Source organism: Octodon degus, unplaced genomic scaffold, assembly GCF_000260255.1.
Source record: "Octodon degus isolate 3935 unplaced genomic scaffold, OctDeg1.0 scaffold00074, whole genome shotgun sequence".
In the NCBI taxonomy this organism is placed as follows: Eukaryota; Metazoa; Chordata; class Mammalia; order Rodentia; family Octodontidae; genus Octodon; species Octodon degus.
The window spans coordinates 2,814,903-2,835,777 of record NW_004524650.1 but is presented as its reverse complement, the minus strand read 5'-3'; the positions used below and the strand labels follow the sequence as shown (position 1 = coordinate 2,835,777).

Genomic DNA, 20,875 nt, shown 5'->3' with positions numbered 1-20,875 from the left:
TCTTTCCATTGAGCTACATCTGTTGCCCTTTTTAATGAAATGTACTGGTTCATGTGTATGAGATATAATAATTATACTCAATTTGGGGACTTGATACACACATCATAATTGTACTTCCCCTTCCTCTCTGCCTTCCTCCATTCCTGTTTCCCTTACATTCCTAATGTTTCATATGACAGAGCCACTACTGGTCTAACAATCTTTGTCTTTCTGTCTTGTTTTTGCTGAGGTAGCTTATATAAATAAAGTTGGGAAGACCTGTTGGAAAAAAAAAAAAAAAGAAGAAGAAGAAGCATTACAAGTTGAGCATTCTGAATCTGAAAATCTGAAATCAGCAAGGTGCAAAATCCAAAATTTCTTGGACCCTGGCATGAGGCTTCCAGACAAATTCCCCACATGATCTTATGTAACTAGTTGCAGTGAAGGCCCAAGATCACTTATTTTTTTTTAATTTAACTTCATGATATGCATATAAGAAACATAAATGAATTTTATGTATAGATGTGTGTTCCACTGTTAATCTATCTCACTGTGTATACACAAATATTCCATTTTTTAAAAAATCTTAAATCTAAGTCCTAAGCTTTTCATGTAAGGCATTCTCAACATGTATTATTTTGAGGATGTTATATTCAGTCTCATGCAAGGTAAAATCTTTATCACTTAACCATGTCCGTACACCTTTTGATGTTACTTCAAGATGGGACCATGCTAAATTTTCCAGATTAGCCTTGAACTGTGATTTTATTGCCTCCCTTTTCTAAGTAGCTGTAATTTAAGTATGTTTCATTATGTTTGGCTCTTGTATTTCATATTTACAGTAGCAAACCAGAGGTTCAGAGAAGAAAATAAAGATTTATTAAGTGATGACAAACTTAACTAGAACTATAATCTAGCTGAAACCAATTATATATGCTCTGCCTTTTGACAATGGACAACTGTAGTACAGAGTAAATCAAAGAGTGAGTTTTTATGATTGTAGTTGCTAAAACTCAAATGCAGCAAAGTACAGCATGGGAGGATGCAGTTAAAGATAGAAAGTTGGCTCAACAAAGGCTGCCAGCAGTGGGAACAGGGGATTCAAGTTTCCCTGGGAAATTTAAGTGAAAATATATCCTATAATGATGAAGCGCAGTAATCAAGGGATGGTTTTACAAGCCTAAAATTGTAAATGAGTTAACAGAGACTCCTAGAACCAAGAGGAAGAGTAAGTGCGGAACAAAGAAAGTGCTAATCCAAAAACTGAAGAGTAGAAACATAGAGCACATGAAATCAAGGCAAAACTAATTTATTTGTTAAGATATCACAGGATTCTGAAGTATAAAAAGTCTATCTTGTTGAATATTCTATCCCCTGAGATGCAGGATAGATTTTGAAATAGTCAACAACTAATAACTGTAAGCAAATGAACTTTCAGGCAGAATTCAAGCAAATAAGAATACATCATCAGAACACAACAGGAGGGGCATCAAGATGGCCTAGGTTCAACTCTCCATGTCCACAAAATGAACGGCACACAGTAGCCCTTTAATAAATTTTTGTTATTAAAATGTATATATCTTTTGCCAAGATAAATAATAAATTATTTAAAAATGCACAGGATATTCAGATTAATAAAAGGTCAGCCAAGTAGTTATATATTAAATGAATAACTACTAAGCACCCAAATCAGAGCAAGTGATGGGCAAGTTACCTGGCCAGAGCACATATCTCTTTCTCTCACTCACTCACTCATTCACTTGCTTGCTCACTCTTTTTTATGGAGTCTTGTTAAATTATTAAATTGCCCTGTATGGTCTTGAATTCTGAATACACTAGACTCAATCTCCCAGAATGCAGGGATTACAAATATGCACCAGCACACCTGGTCAAATCATTTTATGCTGTCAGATTAAAAATAAAAAAAAAACAAACTGCTTTTCCCCCTTAGTTACAAGTTGTATTACAATCCTAAAATGATGGAAGGATTGATTAATGGCCTAACCACATGCAGAGAGTCTTAATGTTTCACTATTCAAATTAACAAGCCCTTTGTGCTAAATAACTGATGGTGCCATTTGAGATCTAAAATTTGTCAGTGATCACTAACAATCAGTAACTCCATAAATTTGGTGCATGAATGCTTTTGTTGGCATATATAGCCTACTTGTGTAAGGGGCAACCAGGACACAGCAAATATCCGAGCCTTTCTCACTTTATCTCCAGTAGTAATTATTTAAGGGAATAACATGGGAAGAAGCTGTAAGTCTCCATCTTTTTAGGTTCAATAAATCAGTCTGTCACTTTATTTTCACATAGCATAAAGAAAGTGACAAAAACATTTCTTAGATTTGATTTTCTCCTCTATATTCAAGAAAGATATATGGTTGATGCCAAGTGAAATAAAAATAGTGTGCCATAGCATGCAATAATGATCATCATTTTAATGATTAACTTTATGTAATGTGATGATTTGGTCTGATTAATATTACAGGCATCATACTGTAGAAATTATGAAACAACTTAATTTACTATAATTAAAAGCATGATGTCAACTCATTTTTAGATTGCATATAGGCAAAGTAAGCATAGGTTATATGCTATAATGAGCAGAACTTAAAACTAGCATATATTAAATTCTATAATAAATTCTAATATGCCAAAGTTTAAGAAGCTGTATCAAAAAACAATATTCTTTATAAAGGTTATGCTCTAGTAACAATACATTAAATATTTTTTGCATTCTCAGAGGTCTCAAATATTTTAACAGCTATGTAAACTCAAAATTATTTAGTAGTTTTGTTGGGCCAGTGATAATCCTGGAAAATATTTTGCTACTGTTATTTGATTGGATACTACAAACTTTTATAGCTACACAGTGGCATCTATACATGACCTTAATGATTTTGGGTACTATCGTTAATAGAAAATCCCTTCCTTTAAAAAAATCTCACATAGAAGCAGAAAATCAGCAATTGTGTTCGTTTTACACATGACAGCAACCCATTAACTTAGTGTGACACTTAGCTAAAACTAGATTTCACAAAGAAGAGTGTAGGTCTAGCAGAAAGTTCAGAAACCCAACTAGGGTTGAGTCAAGTGAGAATCTTAGTTGTGTGTAAAGACAGGGTCCTCTAACAGCACATAGAAAGGCATTCTACACAGCAGTAGGCAGGTCAGGAAAGGTGTTGTGGAAATGGTATAATACAAACAAAACTTGAAGCTAATCTTGGAGGATAAGTAGAAATCACTGAAAGGGATGGAGTCACAAGGAAGCTCTGGTATGGAATCTATTTTCTCCTTTTGCAGAAGAAAAGTAAACAATGAAAGTGACTTAGTTACATCTTGTGAACATGCTGCTGATAAACTATTGGCACTGCAAGTAGGAGAGAGAGACCTCACCTATGGTATGGTTTTTGCAGGATGCACCTGATAGTTTAGGATCGCTATGGCAATAACTAGAAAACTAACGGCAAGGTGCTTTCTCAAGAAGCATGTGAGTTATGTTACTGAGACTGAATGGGGCATCTTTCATAAGTGAAACAACTTTCCCTCTAGGAGTGATGGAGCTACTGTTTGAGACACACGAATCATTTTTTTTTTTTTTTTTTTTTTTCTTTTTTAGGGAAGGGTCTAGAGGGTGTTCAAGGTCTCACTATTAGATCAGACACCTATTGATCCACCTGTTTACAGCCTCCCAAGAGCTGGGATTACAGGCATGCACCACCACGCCCAGTCTCAGTTGCTGTCTCAGCATACCCTGGGGGCGGGGTTGGCATAGCAGGCTCAAGGTTTGAAACCCCAGCCCCTGTGCCTTTTGGCAGGTGCTTTAATCCACTGAGCTATTTGGCTGGCCCTCACTAATCTAGGTGGGTGAAAATCCTGACACAAGAAGAGACCTGTTGGTGGTCTTGCATTTCCTTTCATTTACCTTTCAGTTTATGTTTATTTGCATCCTTGAAATAACTAATATTTGAAGCAAATTGCTTTCTGTAATTCATAGAAGTATGAGTTCATATACCTCATGTAAGTTTAGAATATATAATATTTATATTTAGTGTACACATCACAGTAAATGGTAGAATGTACAACAATTTTGACACTATTTGTCAGTCTATGGAATACACAAACCAAATGTGTGATTGTTCTTTTCACTGGGAAAAACATGTTTGCTGACATCAATCCCTGGTATGGACTTATCAGCTTCATGCGTGGTCTCATTTCACTTTAAATTCTTTAGTATTGAAGAATCATGACCATAAGGAAACATTTTCATGCAGGAAAGCTACACTACATACGGTATAGATACAGTTGTTCATTACTGATTGCTGACTAATTGCATCATGCCATTCTTGAGCTGCACCAAGAAATGCCCTGGACATGCTCCTTCAGAGCCTGCAACATGCCTTTTCATAGTTAGCACAAAACACAACTCTCAAACAAGAAAAGAATATCGTTAAACACTATTCATTTACAAGGCATCGCATTTTCTTAGTTCTGCTCATCTTAGGTTTGGCTGAAGGCAAGCATTCCTGACAGCCTTTGGGGCATCTGGTGTCATGGCACTTAAATTCTGAAATGTCTCAATATACACATTCTATACAAATTAGTACCTTGTTTTCTTCTTTAACATCAAAATCTTCTCTACTTTAATGCCTGTTTGATAATTTTTTTTTTACTTTTTAATATATTTTTGTGTGATATATCCTGTTTTACATTTATTTCTCAACTATGCTTTAAGAAAGACATGATTTCTCAATCTATTTTTAATATTAGTTTAATATAATTGGATCAAATGATAACTTTAATAATCAAACTTAAATATACTTATATAAAAGTTAGCAGAAATATATCTGAGGTGCATATATGATATACATTTTGCATATTTCCTATTTACATCTTGCTACAATGTTTTCAATGCCCTCAATACATTAGCCTTTTAAGATTCACCTCTGAAATGCTGAACTAATTCAGGGACTCTTGTATACTTTTTTTTAAAATGCATTTGGTACAGGGTCTCACTGTAGTGATCGGACTCGTAGTGATCCTCCTGTTAGCTTCCCCAGCACTGGGATTACAGAGGTGTATCTCCATGCCCAGACTCTGTCCCAGGATTAGCTCACACTAGGAGAGGGGCCAGCATGGCATGTGGTACAGGGGATTGAATTTAGGCACTTGCATAAGCAGGTACTTAGTTCATTGAGATATCTAGTCAGCCCCTACTGTATACTTTCAATCAGATATTGATTTGAAAGATGCAATCCACTGAAAAAGACTGTTATTTAATTCATGGGATGAGTACCAAATAACAGCTACACTATGGGATAAATAGTATACTTGCAGGAAGTATAAAGAGCCATAAAATCTCCAAAGACAGTTTTAATTAAGTAAGAACTAAGAACTCCTTCAAAGAGAAAATGACATTTAGGGCAAACATTGAAGATTCACCTTTTCTAAAATAAAACAAGTCACTTAAAAAAGAATGATAGTTATTTTATATTAATTCATGCTTGTTTTCTTTTTATTTTTGCATGGTACTTATTGACCAACATGTATATTTAATAAGTTATAAGTGTATTTAATAAATTATTTTTAATATTTTTACTGTGTAGGAAAAGAAAAGACAGTGGAGGGCTGGAGGGAATTTTATAGCAGGACGCAGAACATGTAACTTCCATATAAAATTAATTTATAGCAGCAATGACTATTATTACGTACTAGGGTCTGCTATAGGTATATACATAGAAATGTGCATTCAAGTATATAGTTTTATATATTATATGAAAAAAAGATTGGTAAACTTTTTTTGGTAAACATTTTTAAAGGTAGTTTTTAGCTCTCAGTATATTTTTTCATCAACATATGCAACAAACTCCCCCAAAAGTTTGAAGATATTTTAATCAACTTAAAGCTACACATTCTTGAGTGGGCACAGACTTCTATTGGCACCTAGCCTATTTGCATTTTGTTTTCCCCACTCTCCATCTGAATTATCACATGTACTACAGAATTGTGACAACTTCACCTGTCAGTTTCCTTAAAATCCACATTTGAATCCTGTAGATTTGAACTCATCAATTAACTGGGAGTGTATTAATTGCAACTTGTTTCAAGTGTGATATTTATAGATACTGCTAAAGTACTCAGTATAGAGTTGTCATTCCATGAAAGGATAGAGCCTCCTGCTAAATTCTGTATCATTCATACATTTTTCTCTGAATACTAATAGCATAAAACTTGGGCAGTACAAGAAACCTTAAAATGCATTTAATATAACATGAGTTTTATAGATGGGCATACTCAGTATAATAAATACCCTTGCATCAAACGTTCCAACTTCTAGTTATTTCTTTTTGGCCATTGCATTCTATGTTTTCATAATACACTGGATTCTCAAAACTTTCCTATTTATGTATTTATTTGTTACAGTTTCTCACTATGCAGCTCATATTCGTAGTGATCCTCTTGTCTCAGCCCTACAACTGGGATTACAGGTCTGCGCCACCATGCCCACTTCAGGGGCTGGCACAGTGTTCCTGGGGGTTCTGGGAGGCCAGCACAGCATGTGGTAATAGAAAACAAACCAGGCCTGCACTTGCCAGGCAAGATCTTAGACCACTGAATTATCTCCCCAGCCCCTGAATTATCACAACTTCCAACAAGTTATGAACCTTTGTCCTCATTAACTATGAAAGTTTTACCTACTAGAAGAGTATCAGGAGAGTCCCTAGCTAAATTTGTTTTTTATTGGAGGTGATAGAGCATATTTATTTATCTTCAGCTCCCCTCAGATAGCCTTACGTATTAACATGTCTGTGATCAGCCTCTATGAAGGTGAGCAATGCAAATCATGTGCAATTGCCAATGCCAAAGAGCTACTGTGGGCATCATCCTTGGTATGTAGAATGAGTCATCTTATAGATGGTAACTTCTGCAAAGAGCCCTAGACTTATGTTTCTTGTAATCAAGTAAAATCAAGGGAGCGTCAGATTACTTGTAGAAAAATGCATGTTTAGCCAGCAAAATAGAGAGAATAGAGCTACCTATGAATGTACCCTGATTATGGTCACCTGGCTTTAAAAGGAAGAGACCTAAAGGTGATTACACAAAATGATCTATTATGGGGTAAGCTGTATTATGCCAGAAGGACTCAACAAAATGGCTCATTCTTTTACAGGGAAATTATTATTTCAGAGTTACAATAACAGAACAAGAAAATATTAACTAACCAAACAATATGGGATGTTTATTTATACAATTAAAACGATAAAGTTGAATTCATTATAAAGACAATCCATCCACTAAATTGCTAAAAATACGTGTGAACAGGTATATCTAAGTTAAATCAGTTAACATCCTGCCAAACAAATAAAGGGTACTCCCAATGAGCCCCAGGGAGGAACATAGAGAACCCTTTAAAATATGGCAGAAGTAAAAATCTATGATGCTTTTCCGCTATCCATAAAATGAAAATGTATTCTTGAGATGTAGTTGGTATGGAGGCTTATCTATTAAAGCTAGTGTTGTACCATACTCTTCTTAGTAATAATTAATGAGCACAACAAAGTTTTCCTTCATCCTTGTCCTTTAAATTTATCAACTCAGGTGGGTCTGTTGAGTCCTGACCTTCCGGCCTCCTTTTAGGGATTCCCAATCGCCTAAAGCATGCCTGCAGTTCTATCTGATCTGTCAACAGCTTTTAATACCAGCATTTTGGGGGATTCTGCTATCCTGTGAAATTTAATCTCACCTATTTAAGCTTGCAGAAAGTACTGGAGGGAATTATTAACAGATTTTCCCTCATCTTCTTAGAGGATAGTGCTGAATGATTGGCTGGTTTCCCTAAGGACCCATGGCTGAGAAGCACTAGTTTGTCAGTAGCATCCTACTTAGCATATGTGTGAGGCCACAAGGGAGCCCTGAAGACATTTGGAATCAGAATTACATCAAGATGCTGGTGATGCCTTCCTATCTCTGTTTCATCAAACATACATCCTTCAGCATTAACGCTTTCTTAACTAAGACAGAAAATGCTTCAAAACAGCATATTGCTTATGGCTGTAATTAGACAGCTTGAAGCTACATTGATGATACATTAGAGCAGTGGACAAGCAGCCTCAGCACCATGAGGGAACTTGTCAAAATGCAAATTCTCAGGCCCATCCAGAACTACTGAACCAGAAAGTCTCAAGATATGGCCAGCAATCTGTACCACCCAAGTTTTCCAGGTGAATTCAATGTTTACCGAAATTTGAAAACCTCTGAATTAGAGAAACAGGATGTTTTTTACTTCAGGGTCTGTTGGGCTGTGCCTCATTTTGTAGATTAAAATACTAGTAGATCCAATCACTTTGTTTTTGGTTCCATATCATACAACACATCTTGGGCTCAACCTATTCCATGCTCAATATATCTGGTTTCTGTAGGAACTCTTATGTGTTAATAAATCTTAAGAAGCTTTTATTGCTCTGTATTTTCTTTCCTCTATTAGTAAGAATATGATAGTTTTGAAGATATACATGGTAACTTTCCTAATGGTGAGGTAATTCACTAATGGCCAAATCATATTGTTTTCAAATTCTACCCAAAAGTGCAAGAGATTTGGGAAACATATATATATCTGTGAAAAAACTGCAAATGTCCCCTGTTCCTCAATTTTCACTAACGTTAGAGAAACCAAGTGTGGGTGAAGCACGTATGTGGAAAAGTTAAAGCAATAGAAAGGAATTTGGTACAGTATTAAATTGTTCATATTGTTTAAAATATGCCCTAGATAGCTCGGAATGTTAGTCTGTGCCTATCATCACAGATATTTGGAGGTTAATACAGCAGAATCACAAATTCAAGGAAGCCTGAGAAGCACAGCAAGGCTCTGTCACAAAATGAAACTTTAAAAAGCCTGAGAATGTGGTTCAGCAGAAAAGTTTGCCCAGCATGCACGAGGCTCTGGGTCTGGTCTCTAGGATCCTCCAACATAGTGTCTCAGAAAGCAACCTCTCAAAACATATATTTTGAAACATGCATATGAGTATTGACTTCCACACTTTAGAATTCTCAGTTACATCAATGTTAAGCACTAAATTAAACTAGACCTTCTTTGGAGGACTACAAAACCAAATAATGGTCATAACAGATTAATGTGTTGTCTCTACCAATACTAGAAGTTTGTACAAAAAAATACTGGTCAATGACTACACCTGGACAACTTTGTACACTCTACTAGCACATTAATATTACTTCTTAATATTTACTTCCATAGATCAACTTCAGTTCTAGGAAAGCTCCACTGTTTGCAAGTGTCTACTCATATCATCCTCCCAGAACATTAGTAGCCATGATTCAGCCCACTGAGCTGTCCAGTTCTGCCAAGAAGCTCTGCTTAATATTAACATTAACTTAATATTACTTCTTTTTATTTAAAAGTAGCAAGTATCTCCTCAAGGGTCAACTGCTGAACCATTTGTCTAACCTTCAAAGTGAATACTAGTAGTCTTCACTGAAAACTAATTCCACAATTATTTGTTGAACTTTGTACATGTCGCTCATTCTGATAAGCAAAAGTGAAGATAAATGTGATGAAGATAGATGATCATGACCCTTGATGTCATGGAATCAATGCTCAAACATAAAAAAATCAGTTCCTTGTAAACAATTAATAAGAAGACATTCAATCATTTGGTCCTTTGGTTTTAATCAAACTACATCTCAACTTCAGTTCTAGGAAAGCTTTGCTGTTTGCAAGTGTCTACTCATGTCGTCCTCCCAGAACGTTAGTAACCATGATTCAGCCCACTGAGCTGTCCAGTTCTGCCAAGAAGCTCTGTGAGGTTCTGGCCCTCCCTTGCTGCAATTCTGACCAGCCTTTCCATCGGCTGCTGGCCAGCCTCCTTGCTTTGTACACTAATTGGACTTCTACAGTCTAAACACTAGAGAATAGCAATCTCAAAATTTAAGTCAGATCTTGTTGCTTCGTGGCTGAAAATACTCTTGGTTTTCTCATTTACTGGGAACAAAAGAGAACTAAAGATGTGATAAGTACCTCCAAAACTTCACACAATCTATAACATATTTCTCTCTTTCCCAGTGTTCTACCATACCGACCCCATACCCCAATCCCAGAAGTGCAGGAGACTACCTCGATCAACATTGAATGCATTTAGCTAGTCCTGTAATATGTCTCTTCCCAAATGCCTGCCTTCTTCTGCCATATCTTTCCACCTCAGTGCATACACACACACACACACACACACACACACACACACACACACATCACTTATCCTCCGACATTAATACAAATTACCAAATAACTAGTTAACTTTTAATGTGCGGTTAATGTGACAGTAGTACACTGCATGTCGTCCCTAAGCAGAAAGTTCATGAGGTCATATAATCATATCAACAAATAATAAAATTACACAGAATAATGTCTACTATCTAATGGGTAGCCAATCAATGTAGGTTGAATAAATAGATAAATAACTACCTATCTCTTAAGTAATTATCTAGTTGCACACCTTGTGCTTTCAGTCTAAGGCAGGAGAAACAGCTACCATTTATTTCTAGCCCCCATGCTAACAGGAGATAACTGTGGTCTAAAGTATGAAACAAAGTGATACTGTCATTCAAGGTTATCTTCCACTTCCAACCCTCAAGAATCAGTCTCTTATAATGACAACTTTTCTGCTATAGAACCCAGATGAACAAGATTTAAAGTATTTAGTTCAAAACATATTTTACAACTATTTACTGTTTTCCACATGCAATGTTTTGCATAAATATGTAAAGATAGGAAAAATTCATTCTTTTCCTTTTTTTTTCATTTCAGTATCACTTCATTCAAATATGGCTACTTTCTTTTTATTTGTAAAATGGCACCACTATACTAATTAAAGTCTAGAAATGCATGTCAGCCAAACGTCCTATGACTATAAAACTATCTTGGAGTTTTTGAAAAGTCTAAAAGGGCAGATTAGGCAGAGAAACACCCAGGGAATAAAAGTGATAGTTAAAACTCAGTCATGAACCGGTGATGGCTCGGATAATTTAGTGAGATTAATTTGTAATGTGATTAATCTACATGTGACAAATTACCTATTGACTATAGTCATGTTTTGTGCCTGATATAGAGACTCTAAACAAGTTCAGGCTTTCTAAACTAAATCAAATTCACAATGCTGATTTAAATAAAATGAGTAATTTATCTTTTTATAAATACATTTTGTTTTTAGCCTCAGAATTAATATCCTTTATAAGGTATTATCTTCCTCTAACAGCATTAAAATTTGAGAGGTCTATGGAACACGTAGCTAGTTAATGACTCACCCAAGACTAGGCACCAGCAAAAATGAAAGATTTTAAATCATTCTCAGTAACTTCACCAGTTATTGAATCTGAATAATGCTCCCACTAGAACACTATGAAAAATATACAGTAATCACATTATATTTCTCTAAAGCAGAATAAATTTATACTATAATTAAAGAATGGACATATATAGTATTATAGACAAACAACATCCACATAACTTAAATACACAGTATTATATGATATGTAGGTGTATATTACATTCTTATTTATACATTATTGTACCATATGTAGTGATATATTATCTATCTGTCTATCTATCTATCTATCTATCTATATATTTCAATGATCCTTATAAATATTACTTATGGAAAATCTCAAATGTCTGTATGACACTCCTTTAATTTCCATGTTTTAGGAAAAATGCCTATTGCTTGGAGGTGAAACACTCAGCATACTCAACTATTACCTGTTAAATGGAATGAATTTCAAAAATATTAATCCTGTAAAAAGCATATTTTGATCAAAATAAGTATCTCATTTTGTCCAAATCAGTATTATAATTTTATTTTTTACATAGAATGCCTGATTTTAAAAAGAAACTACTTTTAGTTCTGAGGTTTAAAAATTTGCATTTGACAATTTCAAGAGCAGTCTAATTATTTAAATGAGAGGATTGCATATTAATGTCTTCATCTACTAAAATCTGTTGGATTACAACTCCATATTTTCTGAAAATTCCATTTTACCTCCTCGGGGACTGCTCTTATATTAACAAAGCCTTTTCTGAAGACGATGAACACACGGCGGGCTCCACAACGTAGAGCGGATGTGGCACAGTCAAAGGCAGTGTCTCCAGCTCCGAGTACAATCACGGCTCCCCGTATCGATGGCAATGGAGAGTGACAGGCGCACATTCCTGAATGATGAAAGGAAAACCCCATTTTCAAGTAGAGAAACCATTTCTGCATGACAGCTCAAAAGATACTTGTACTCAAAGCAGTGTAAAATTGCATCTTGCAGTTTTCCAGGATGGTGTGTCACTATCAAATTATTCTGCTTCATTGAAAGACAGTTTTATTCCCATTTTAAAAATATGCTCATATATGTAATTTCATAGTCAGTACTTTTAGCTTCTTCTTCTTTTTTTTTTTTTTTGAGATGCACTGCTACAACATATTTTGAAGATTTTTTTAGTTCATAATAAACTGGATGACTTTATGAAAATTATCTTTGTCAAATTGTAATATTTTCTTTTTGCATCATTACATCTCTGTTCTTAGAGAAAAAGTGATTCTCATGATCTGGGTTAATCATTTAAACATTTTGTTAAAATATTTTATTTATGTATTATGCAATTTATAAGTTATATTTCTACTATGTATGTTATAAACTTTAAAACTAAGATTTTGAGAAATTGTCCTTACATAACTGAAGTGTTTCTGAGCAATATTTTCTTGAAATAGCTAAAATAAAGCTTGCTCAGTTCCACTGTTTTTTCCTGGCTTTGTCAATAACATTGAGCAATGAAAAAATATGACTTTCTAAGTGTCCATATCTTAAGCACTTATATGAAATTTTGATTTCTATATGAAGAACCTTATAAAAAAGCAAAACGGATGTATTCCTTATATACTAATAGATAGTACCATATTATCAAATGAAATGCAATTGTTGCTAAAATAAATTACTATAATTTAAAAAATGACTCTATAGACAGGCCTATAATCTCAGTAAGTGTAATCATTTCGTTTGGAAGAGTTTGTATTGGAATTGGACAACTGGCACTCTGTCATTCTCGAGTCCACACTCCATGCACACTGACTCCTGTGGACCGGGGGCAGATCGGCAAGTGTCCCGCTAACTGGGGAGGATGAAGGTGGTGATGGTAGGCAACACAGCTGTCAGCTTCCTACTTTTATAAAGTCCAAGAAGAAAATGTAAGTTTTCATAATTTCTATGTGTAATTTGATGTAGGAATCCTTCAAAAATACATATTTAGAGGACACAAACTATTCAATTTTGAAAATAAAAATGTACAGCCTCTTTATTATTAAGACAATGACTTTAGACAAAGCATATCATGACAGGCTCAGCTTTCGATTATCTTCTCTGAGCACATGAATTCATAGAGTTTCTATCAATGTGTTTTACCTTAACCTCATAAAATTACTACTCCAGTAGATACCTTGATCTTTTTCTCTGCATAGACAATAATTACATAAGATATGTGAAGATTCAGCCCATTTGAAAATAGTTCTCAAAATGAGGCACCATAATTTCATTCAAGAATATCTTCCAGTGTTCATTAAGGTCTTTTTATTTTGAAGTTATTCTTATGGTGAAAAAATATATTATCAAAAATTCCTTATCGTTATCATGATGCTTTCTGGTGAGATTGAACAAACACATAGTTCGGGCAAATCTATAATATCAATTTTTTTTTAAAAAAAGTATTTATTCTCTCTACTCAAGTATTCATCTGAGATGTGATCAATGTCCACTGAGTTTGAATGTAATATAAATTTACAATATATGAAATAATACAGACAATATTAAGAAAAGAAGGCAACATATTTTACCTGGTTTACTGCTTTTCGCTACAAGTGGCAGAAAGTCTTTCGATGTGTAAAATCCCTGGTCTTGCGTCAGGCCTTGGAAGATAGGGTCTCTTTTGGGCTCAGGCAAACCTATTTGATAAAGTTTATAAAATATCATTAGCAATGGTTTTCCAGATAGATATTAAATATTAATACAAAAAGAGTTATGATATTTGAAATGATATGGCTCTAATAAAAATATTCTGTGAGCAACTCAATATAAAAATGTACACAGCACAATCTAACAGGCCTTACAATAAATCTGTAATCCTTTAATATATAGTTCAGTGCACACAGTAAATCACATTGTATATACATATGTAAATTGTGTATATGTTTAGTATATAATGTTAAAGAAAAATGCAGGTTATATTATTTCTTCATGTCAGTGAAAATAAGTATGAGTGGTATTAAAGTGCTAGATATTGTTTCAAAATATAAAATGAATACTTTAAAATATATAGATTTTATTTAATTTCCAAATAAAGAAGATAATGCTAAAGAACATTGGAGGAAAATGTATCTCAAAGATCTCAAACAAACAATACATTTCATCACAAAACTCAGCCACTCTTATATTTAAAAATATTATAAATTAATTAAAATACAACTGACTAAAATGGTTTGTTAACAAAAAATGCTTTTGCTATACACAAAAGTTTCTCAATATGAACAATAAATATATTAACTTTCCAGTAAATACATAAAGGAGAATGAAACCAGAAGTAGAAAAATACAGTGTATAAGCAAAAAATATTACCCCTTTAGTGAATAGAGAAATGAAATTTTCAAATAAAAAGAGATATAGTCTTCCTGTTAAAAATATGAATTTAAGAAAGTCAATCTTTACAGCAAGGGTTAAAAACAGAATTTGTCACACTTTGTCAGTAGAAATACACATTAATGCTAGATTTTCCAAAATAGCTTTTCATCTGTCCTAGGGAAATACAAAGACATTTAAACATAGGTGTAATGTACAAAATTTTACACAGAACATTTTGTATAGATCTTTGTATAAATAAGCTATCTATGTAAGAAGAGGGGAGGATGAGTAGCATAATTTTTATTGAATGAGTACATGAATTTTACTTTTAAAAGGAAAAAGATAAAACTAAATATAAGAATTAAAATGAATATTTGAAAAATATTATGGCAGATTTCAGTCAAAATATGTTATCTTTCATGTTAAGACACTAACAAAGAAGATAATCACCCTAAAGGGTCATACAATATCAAGGTGTTGTGATAACTAAAAATCCTTTAACAGATCTAAAATGTAAGTGTTTGACAAAAGTTTCACAGGCATAAGGCATATGTTTTCCTTGTATCAGTTGCTGATATGTTTACTGTACATAATCTCCCTGAGTTTGCTCATTAGTATTTGTGTCTTCCAGTGGCTCCCTTTGCAGATGTTTCTAATCTGAACCTTTATACTACATGTCATGAGTAAGGCCAGGAGGGAACTTCATATCTCTGATTATATTCTATAGCTTCCTCCACAAACCTGTTATCTAAAGGCATACAAGACACATTTATTGAACATAAACACTGTACCCACAAAATGGTATTTTTCTCCTGTAAGAATTATTTCACAAGCAAAAATCCATGGGTAAAATTAAAGTTTCTTTTTCTTTTCTCACTTGAATTTTCTTCTCTCAGTTGAATTCTGGCCAGTTCTCACACTAGCCAGAACCATTAAGTTTCCTTTCCCTTTGCTCCATTCTGCATGTGTCACTGTAACAGACTCATGTTTACATGGCCACAGCTCTTCCTCAAGTATTTAAAGGGTGCTGGATAGACCATCTGACCTAAGGGTCACCAGGCTTGGATACCCTGCTGCCCACCTAGCCACACCCTAGAGGACTGCATGGAAGCTCTCCTCCCAGACTTGCCGAAACAACTAAACGTGATGATGTGGGACTTAGCTTTTTGTCACCAGAAAGACTTTAGGACTTTGGAGTGAATCCTTCCCCTATCATTTGCCAGCTCCATGAGCTTATATGAACTCCTGTGCTTAGTTTTACACTTCAATTTGGCTAAGCTATAGTATCTAGTTATTCAACCAAATGCAGTACACAAGTATATACTGCTGTGATGGCTTCCTTTAGACATAGCTAAAATCTTCCCACCTCCAAAATAGATATAGTTAAAATCTATAATCAGTTAACTTTAAATAAAAATTGTCTCAGTGATGTAAGTGGATCTTGCACAATAAAAGCATTTAAGAACAAAACTGGGGGTTTCTCTGAGAAAGAAGAAACTTTCAAAACTATAACATAAACTCCTACAGGAGAGTTTCCAGGCTAATGGCCTACCAGATATTATGTGATTTTCATTACAATTACATTAATTAATTTCTTGAAATAAATTTATCTACTTATCTAATCATTCATCTAGGTAACGATCAAACTTTCTATCCAATCATCCATATATATTTTACAGAGAACCCTCAACTTGAGTGTGGTGGATAAACTAATGACCAAGCTGTAAAACCCAGCTGAACTGAAACAGTGCAGTGCTGGGTGTAGCAGGCCCACCTGAACATTGTTATTAAACGAGCATGACAGGAGAACTGAAAAGGAATACGGTGTGCTGCTGATTCTCCTGAAGAAGCTTGTCATGTTGGTTTTTCTGATATAAACTCAGGTGTTGTTATTGGAGGAGCTCAGGTCCTTGCCAAGGATGTTGCCAAGGATGGCTCTGGCTGAGGTTCTCTTCATTGGAGCTCTGACCCTTAACTTGACTGTTGCTTCTTGGATCCTAAGCAGATCTCTCAGAATGATAAAACAGATCCTTCACTCCCTTGGCACAGATTTTCTAGCTTCCACCACTAGCCTTCTGGCCCTCACCCATGCAGACCATTGATACCAACTTGCATGAGACATTGTCATATGTGCTAGCATTCCAGCTCGACTTGCAGAGGACCTTGTTATGGGCTCCAGGTCTTCAGCTACACTCATGCAGGACACTGCCATGCGATCCAGGTCCTCAGATGCATTCTTTGGGTCTCTGCTGCCAGGACATGTATTTTGTACTGTTCTGCATTTGAGTTTATGGGTGAATATTATAAAATAATCCCATAAATTATGTCCTATATTAAATCTATGCCACTGCAAACCCTGACTACAATGTTGTTATTTAATCTCTCTGCTCTTCTACTTCATTTCTTTTCTTTGTGTGTGGCTTTTTTTTTTATTGTAGGGAAGTGCCTACAGGGTGTTCAGGGTCTCACTACTAGATCCAACTCATAGTGATCCACCTGTTTACAGCCTCCCAAGAGCTGGGATTTCAGGTGCACACCACCACGCCCTGTCTCAATTGCCTTCTCAGAGTGCCCTGGGAGCTGGGCTAGCAAGGCAGGCCCTGGGATTGAACTCCTGTCCCGTGCACCTGCTTGTAGGCTCTTTAATCCACTGAGTTATTTGGCTGGCCCTCCCACTTCATTTCTAAAGGAGATAATTCAGTGTGCCTTTGAAGTAGGATTTAAAGGAAATCAAAATATTTTTTATATCCACATGATGTAAACGTATATGATATATATATATACACACACACACATATATACACACACACATATGTGTGTGTGCGATCAATCTCTTTCAATATATATTATGTGATCCATCTCTCTCAATATCCAATAAACATTATTAACGTAGGTTGGATTTATTCTCTAATACCAATTCTTTCAAAGTTCACATCTTGTGACAAGTAAAAATAAGGCTTAAATCATAGTATAGTACCAAGGCTTAACAAATTTAAATAAAGTTCCACATAGAAAGAAAAATGAGGCAATATTAAGTGAAATATGAAATATAATGAAACTTGCAAATACTCATCTATCACAGAAAGACTTCCCTAAGCACAGACGGCATATTAATATACAAGATACGTGTCTATACCAGGATGATTTCAAAGTGACAGCAAAATGACTTTTTAATTCATCTTTCAGAGGGAAGAAGGTAGTTTATGAATAAAAAGGAATTCAGAAAGATTCTACAAACAAAACAGCTAAACACTGTATATACAAGATGTTTTTTAAAAAGGCCAGATGGACATTTCCACACCTAGAGTAGTAACTAAAGCTTTGGGTATTTTATCATATAGTCATACAAAGGAACACCTCCCTTTAAGAATTACTGAAAAATGCTTACTTTTAAGTTCTCAATAAAAGAAAGAAAATTCTGCTTGTGTTACAGAAAAACTTATTTAACATTTATTGATTACATGTACTACTTTAAATGCCTGATATATAAGGATTTATGCATACTAAGCTATTTCTCAAAATGACTGTACAACACAACTAATATCATTGTTATATGTATATTAATGTCATATATATATATATATATATATAATTGCAGCATAGATAATATAAATAACCTTGCTGAAGTTCAAAAACAAATGAGTGGTAATTTCTAACCTGTGTATTGTGCTTGTTGAGACTATGCTTCAATTTCAAAATGCTGCCTTTTAAATGTATCAGGTTATAATTAAGACTTATTATAATGTGATACTACATGATCGATCATAAATGAATTATGTATTTCACATATATGTATTCAAACATATATGTTTCACTACCAACCTAAAAATACACATGATATGTATAAACCATTGAATGTGTTTGCAACAAGGTTCTAATCTACCAGTAAACAGAAGACTGTTTGCTTCTCTTAGTAGCAATTTTGCTTAGCGACCATTTTCTATACTAAAATTCCATTCTAAATTGTTTTCCTTCTTAAACACTTTCCTCTTGGGTATCTACTGGTTATTTTTCAATATTTGAGATTCTTTGAAAAATGTATCCTTGCTCTGTTTCCAAACCACTTCCCTCTAGAACAACTATAGAATAAATAATAGCAATTCACACAGTAAACTGGTTCCTAGTGCCCATAGCAAGCTTTACCTAACTTTGCTGAATATTAGCAAGATATTAAACATTCTGCTACATGTTTTCATCTATTAAAAACTAAAGAAAGAATAAGCTTGAAAAGGTGTAGTCTTGATAGCTGTGGTAGAACTGTTTCAGAATTACCCAGTTTCTACAGTGTTGGCCTGTGCTACTTCACTGCCCTCCTCATTCAGTGTTAATTGAACTAAACAAGCATTTGTGTGATGCTCATGTTCTTGAAGGTTTTTACTTGAATGACAGCTAAACCTTCATGAGAAAGACATTCATCAGATAGACCTGTCTTTGGAGATTGCCTCACAAATCCAACAAAAAGATAGCACAAGGCCCTGAGAAACTTCCTGGGATTCCTGGCAAAAGCTCACAAGAAGGAGTAATGCTCTAGGATGCTGCAAGTACATCAGTTCTTATCAGTTCCTACAAGTGCTTTGTCACTAAGATGACTTTCATAGACAAACAAAACACTGATTACATCATCATCAGATTGATCTGATGAGAATAGCAAGATATAGCTAATGACAAATGTCATAAGTTTGTCACATTTCAAAGTATTCTTCTATTTGATATATTATTTTTTCTTTTAATTTTTAACCAACATATAATATTTGCATTTGTTACTGAGTCATAGTATTGTAATCAATTTATGTAAACAAGCTATAATGATAAAATCAGGGTAATTAGCATTTCTATCTTCTCAGATATTATCATTTCTTTGTAGTGGAAATCTTGTAATTCTTTTCTAGTTACTTGGGGATGCATAATAAATTATTGCAGGGTATATACATAACCTACTGTGTGGTAGAATGCTAGAACTAATTCCTTCATCTAAGCATATTTTGATATCCTTTCTACAACCTGTATCCCACATTACTCTTCTGACTCTTCTGTGGCCTCTATTCTACAAAGATGTTCTTTTCTTCTTAAAGAAGAAAATAGGAAATGTGTTAAACTGAGATGGGCATTAAAAATGCACAAATTAATCATGCATTCATCAACCAAACATTCTCTGGGAGACAAAAAGCTAACTTCTACCCATATGTTGTACAATGAAAGCCCATGTAATAATTTTTATCTCTATTTGTTAATTTTTCCAAAAATATATTGTTAACTGACTTATTATATAATTACTTGTAAACAGCTTGTGCAATAAAAGTAAAACTTCTCAAGTCAGACTTTATTCATTAAAATTCTAGTTCTTTCACTTCTGAGTCTTTTGCATAATATCAAGTGTAAAATCCTAGTTGTACCCCTCATTAGTTATTATAACCCGGGCCAAGCAAATTTTTCTTTCTTGGCAGCCACAGCCTTATAAAAGGATCATTGGCAGAATAAAATGAAAAAACAATGTAGGTACAGCTCTTTGTGTGCAGGCAAAATAAATGTTTCCTTTTATTTTCATTCTCTTCCTGAAAGCCTTTGTTCTACTTAATGAACTGATACATTCAGGTAGACATAATTCAAACATTCATCTAAACTGCCATTTATATATTGGTAATATTGCTGCACATTTACTTGGTCATTGTTAAATAAATTGGGTTTTTAAACTCTTGATTACAATGAAAGATTGTAGCCAGAGAAGGCTAATCTTCCAGTCTTATTAATTCTGCATACTACAGTGGATTCAAGCCACAGAGGCTTCAAGACCAGTAAAGAAGCACAGTGAAGGCTGGTCACACTCATCATAACTATGGCAATGACCTAGGAGAGTGGTGAACTGGGCACCAGCCTCATTATTTCTGGTTTCTTGATATATTGGGGTTAAACTGGCCAATACTATGGCTCTCAAATTTCTTGTTTTTAGAATTAAGACAACCATGTCTACTCTACAGAACTGTTCTACAAGATATAGTTATAAAAGCGTATGTTAAGCTACTAGATATAAAAGCATATGTAAAGCCCTCTGGTCAATATAAAACAGTCTTCATGTTTAAGTCATTAGTATTGTCTGGGGTAAAACAGAAAATCTATGAAAACTGAAGTCATGATAAAAAATTTGTCATTTACATGCCATTTACTGCTAAGATGTCTCTAGGGTAGATGGATGTTCAAGAAGAAGGCGGTGGTGAAGGAAAGCAAGAGACAG

The 20,875-nt window shown here is 34.4% G+C and overlaps 1 protein-coding gene across 2 annotated transcripts in view; it reads right to left on the bottom strand.

Annotated features, from left to right (window-relative positions):
* Dpyd (dihydropyrimidine dehydrogenase) overlaps nucleotides 1-20,875 on the bottom strand; it is a 978,184-nt gene that overhangs the window by 521,585 nt on the left and 435,724 nt on the right. For both annotated transcript variants that reach the window (XM_023720254.1, XM_023720255.1), the window contains exons 9-10: nucleotides 13,866-13,973; nucleotides 12,033-12,202 (exon numbers count right to left, since the gene is read on the bottom strand). In XM_023720254.1, the coding sequence (XP_023576022.1) occupies nucleotides 12,033-12,202; nucleotides 13,866-13,973 (278 nt within the window). The remainder of the gene's footprint in view (nucleotides 1-12,032; nucleotides 12,203-13,865; nucleotides 13,974-20,875) is intronic.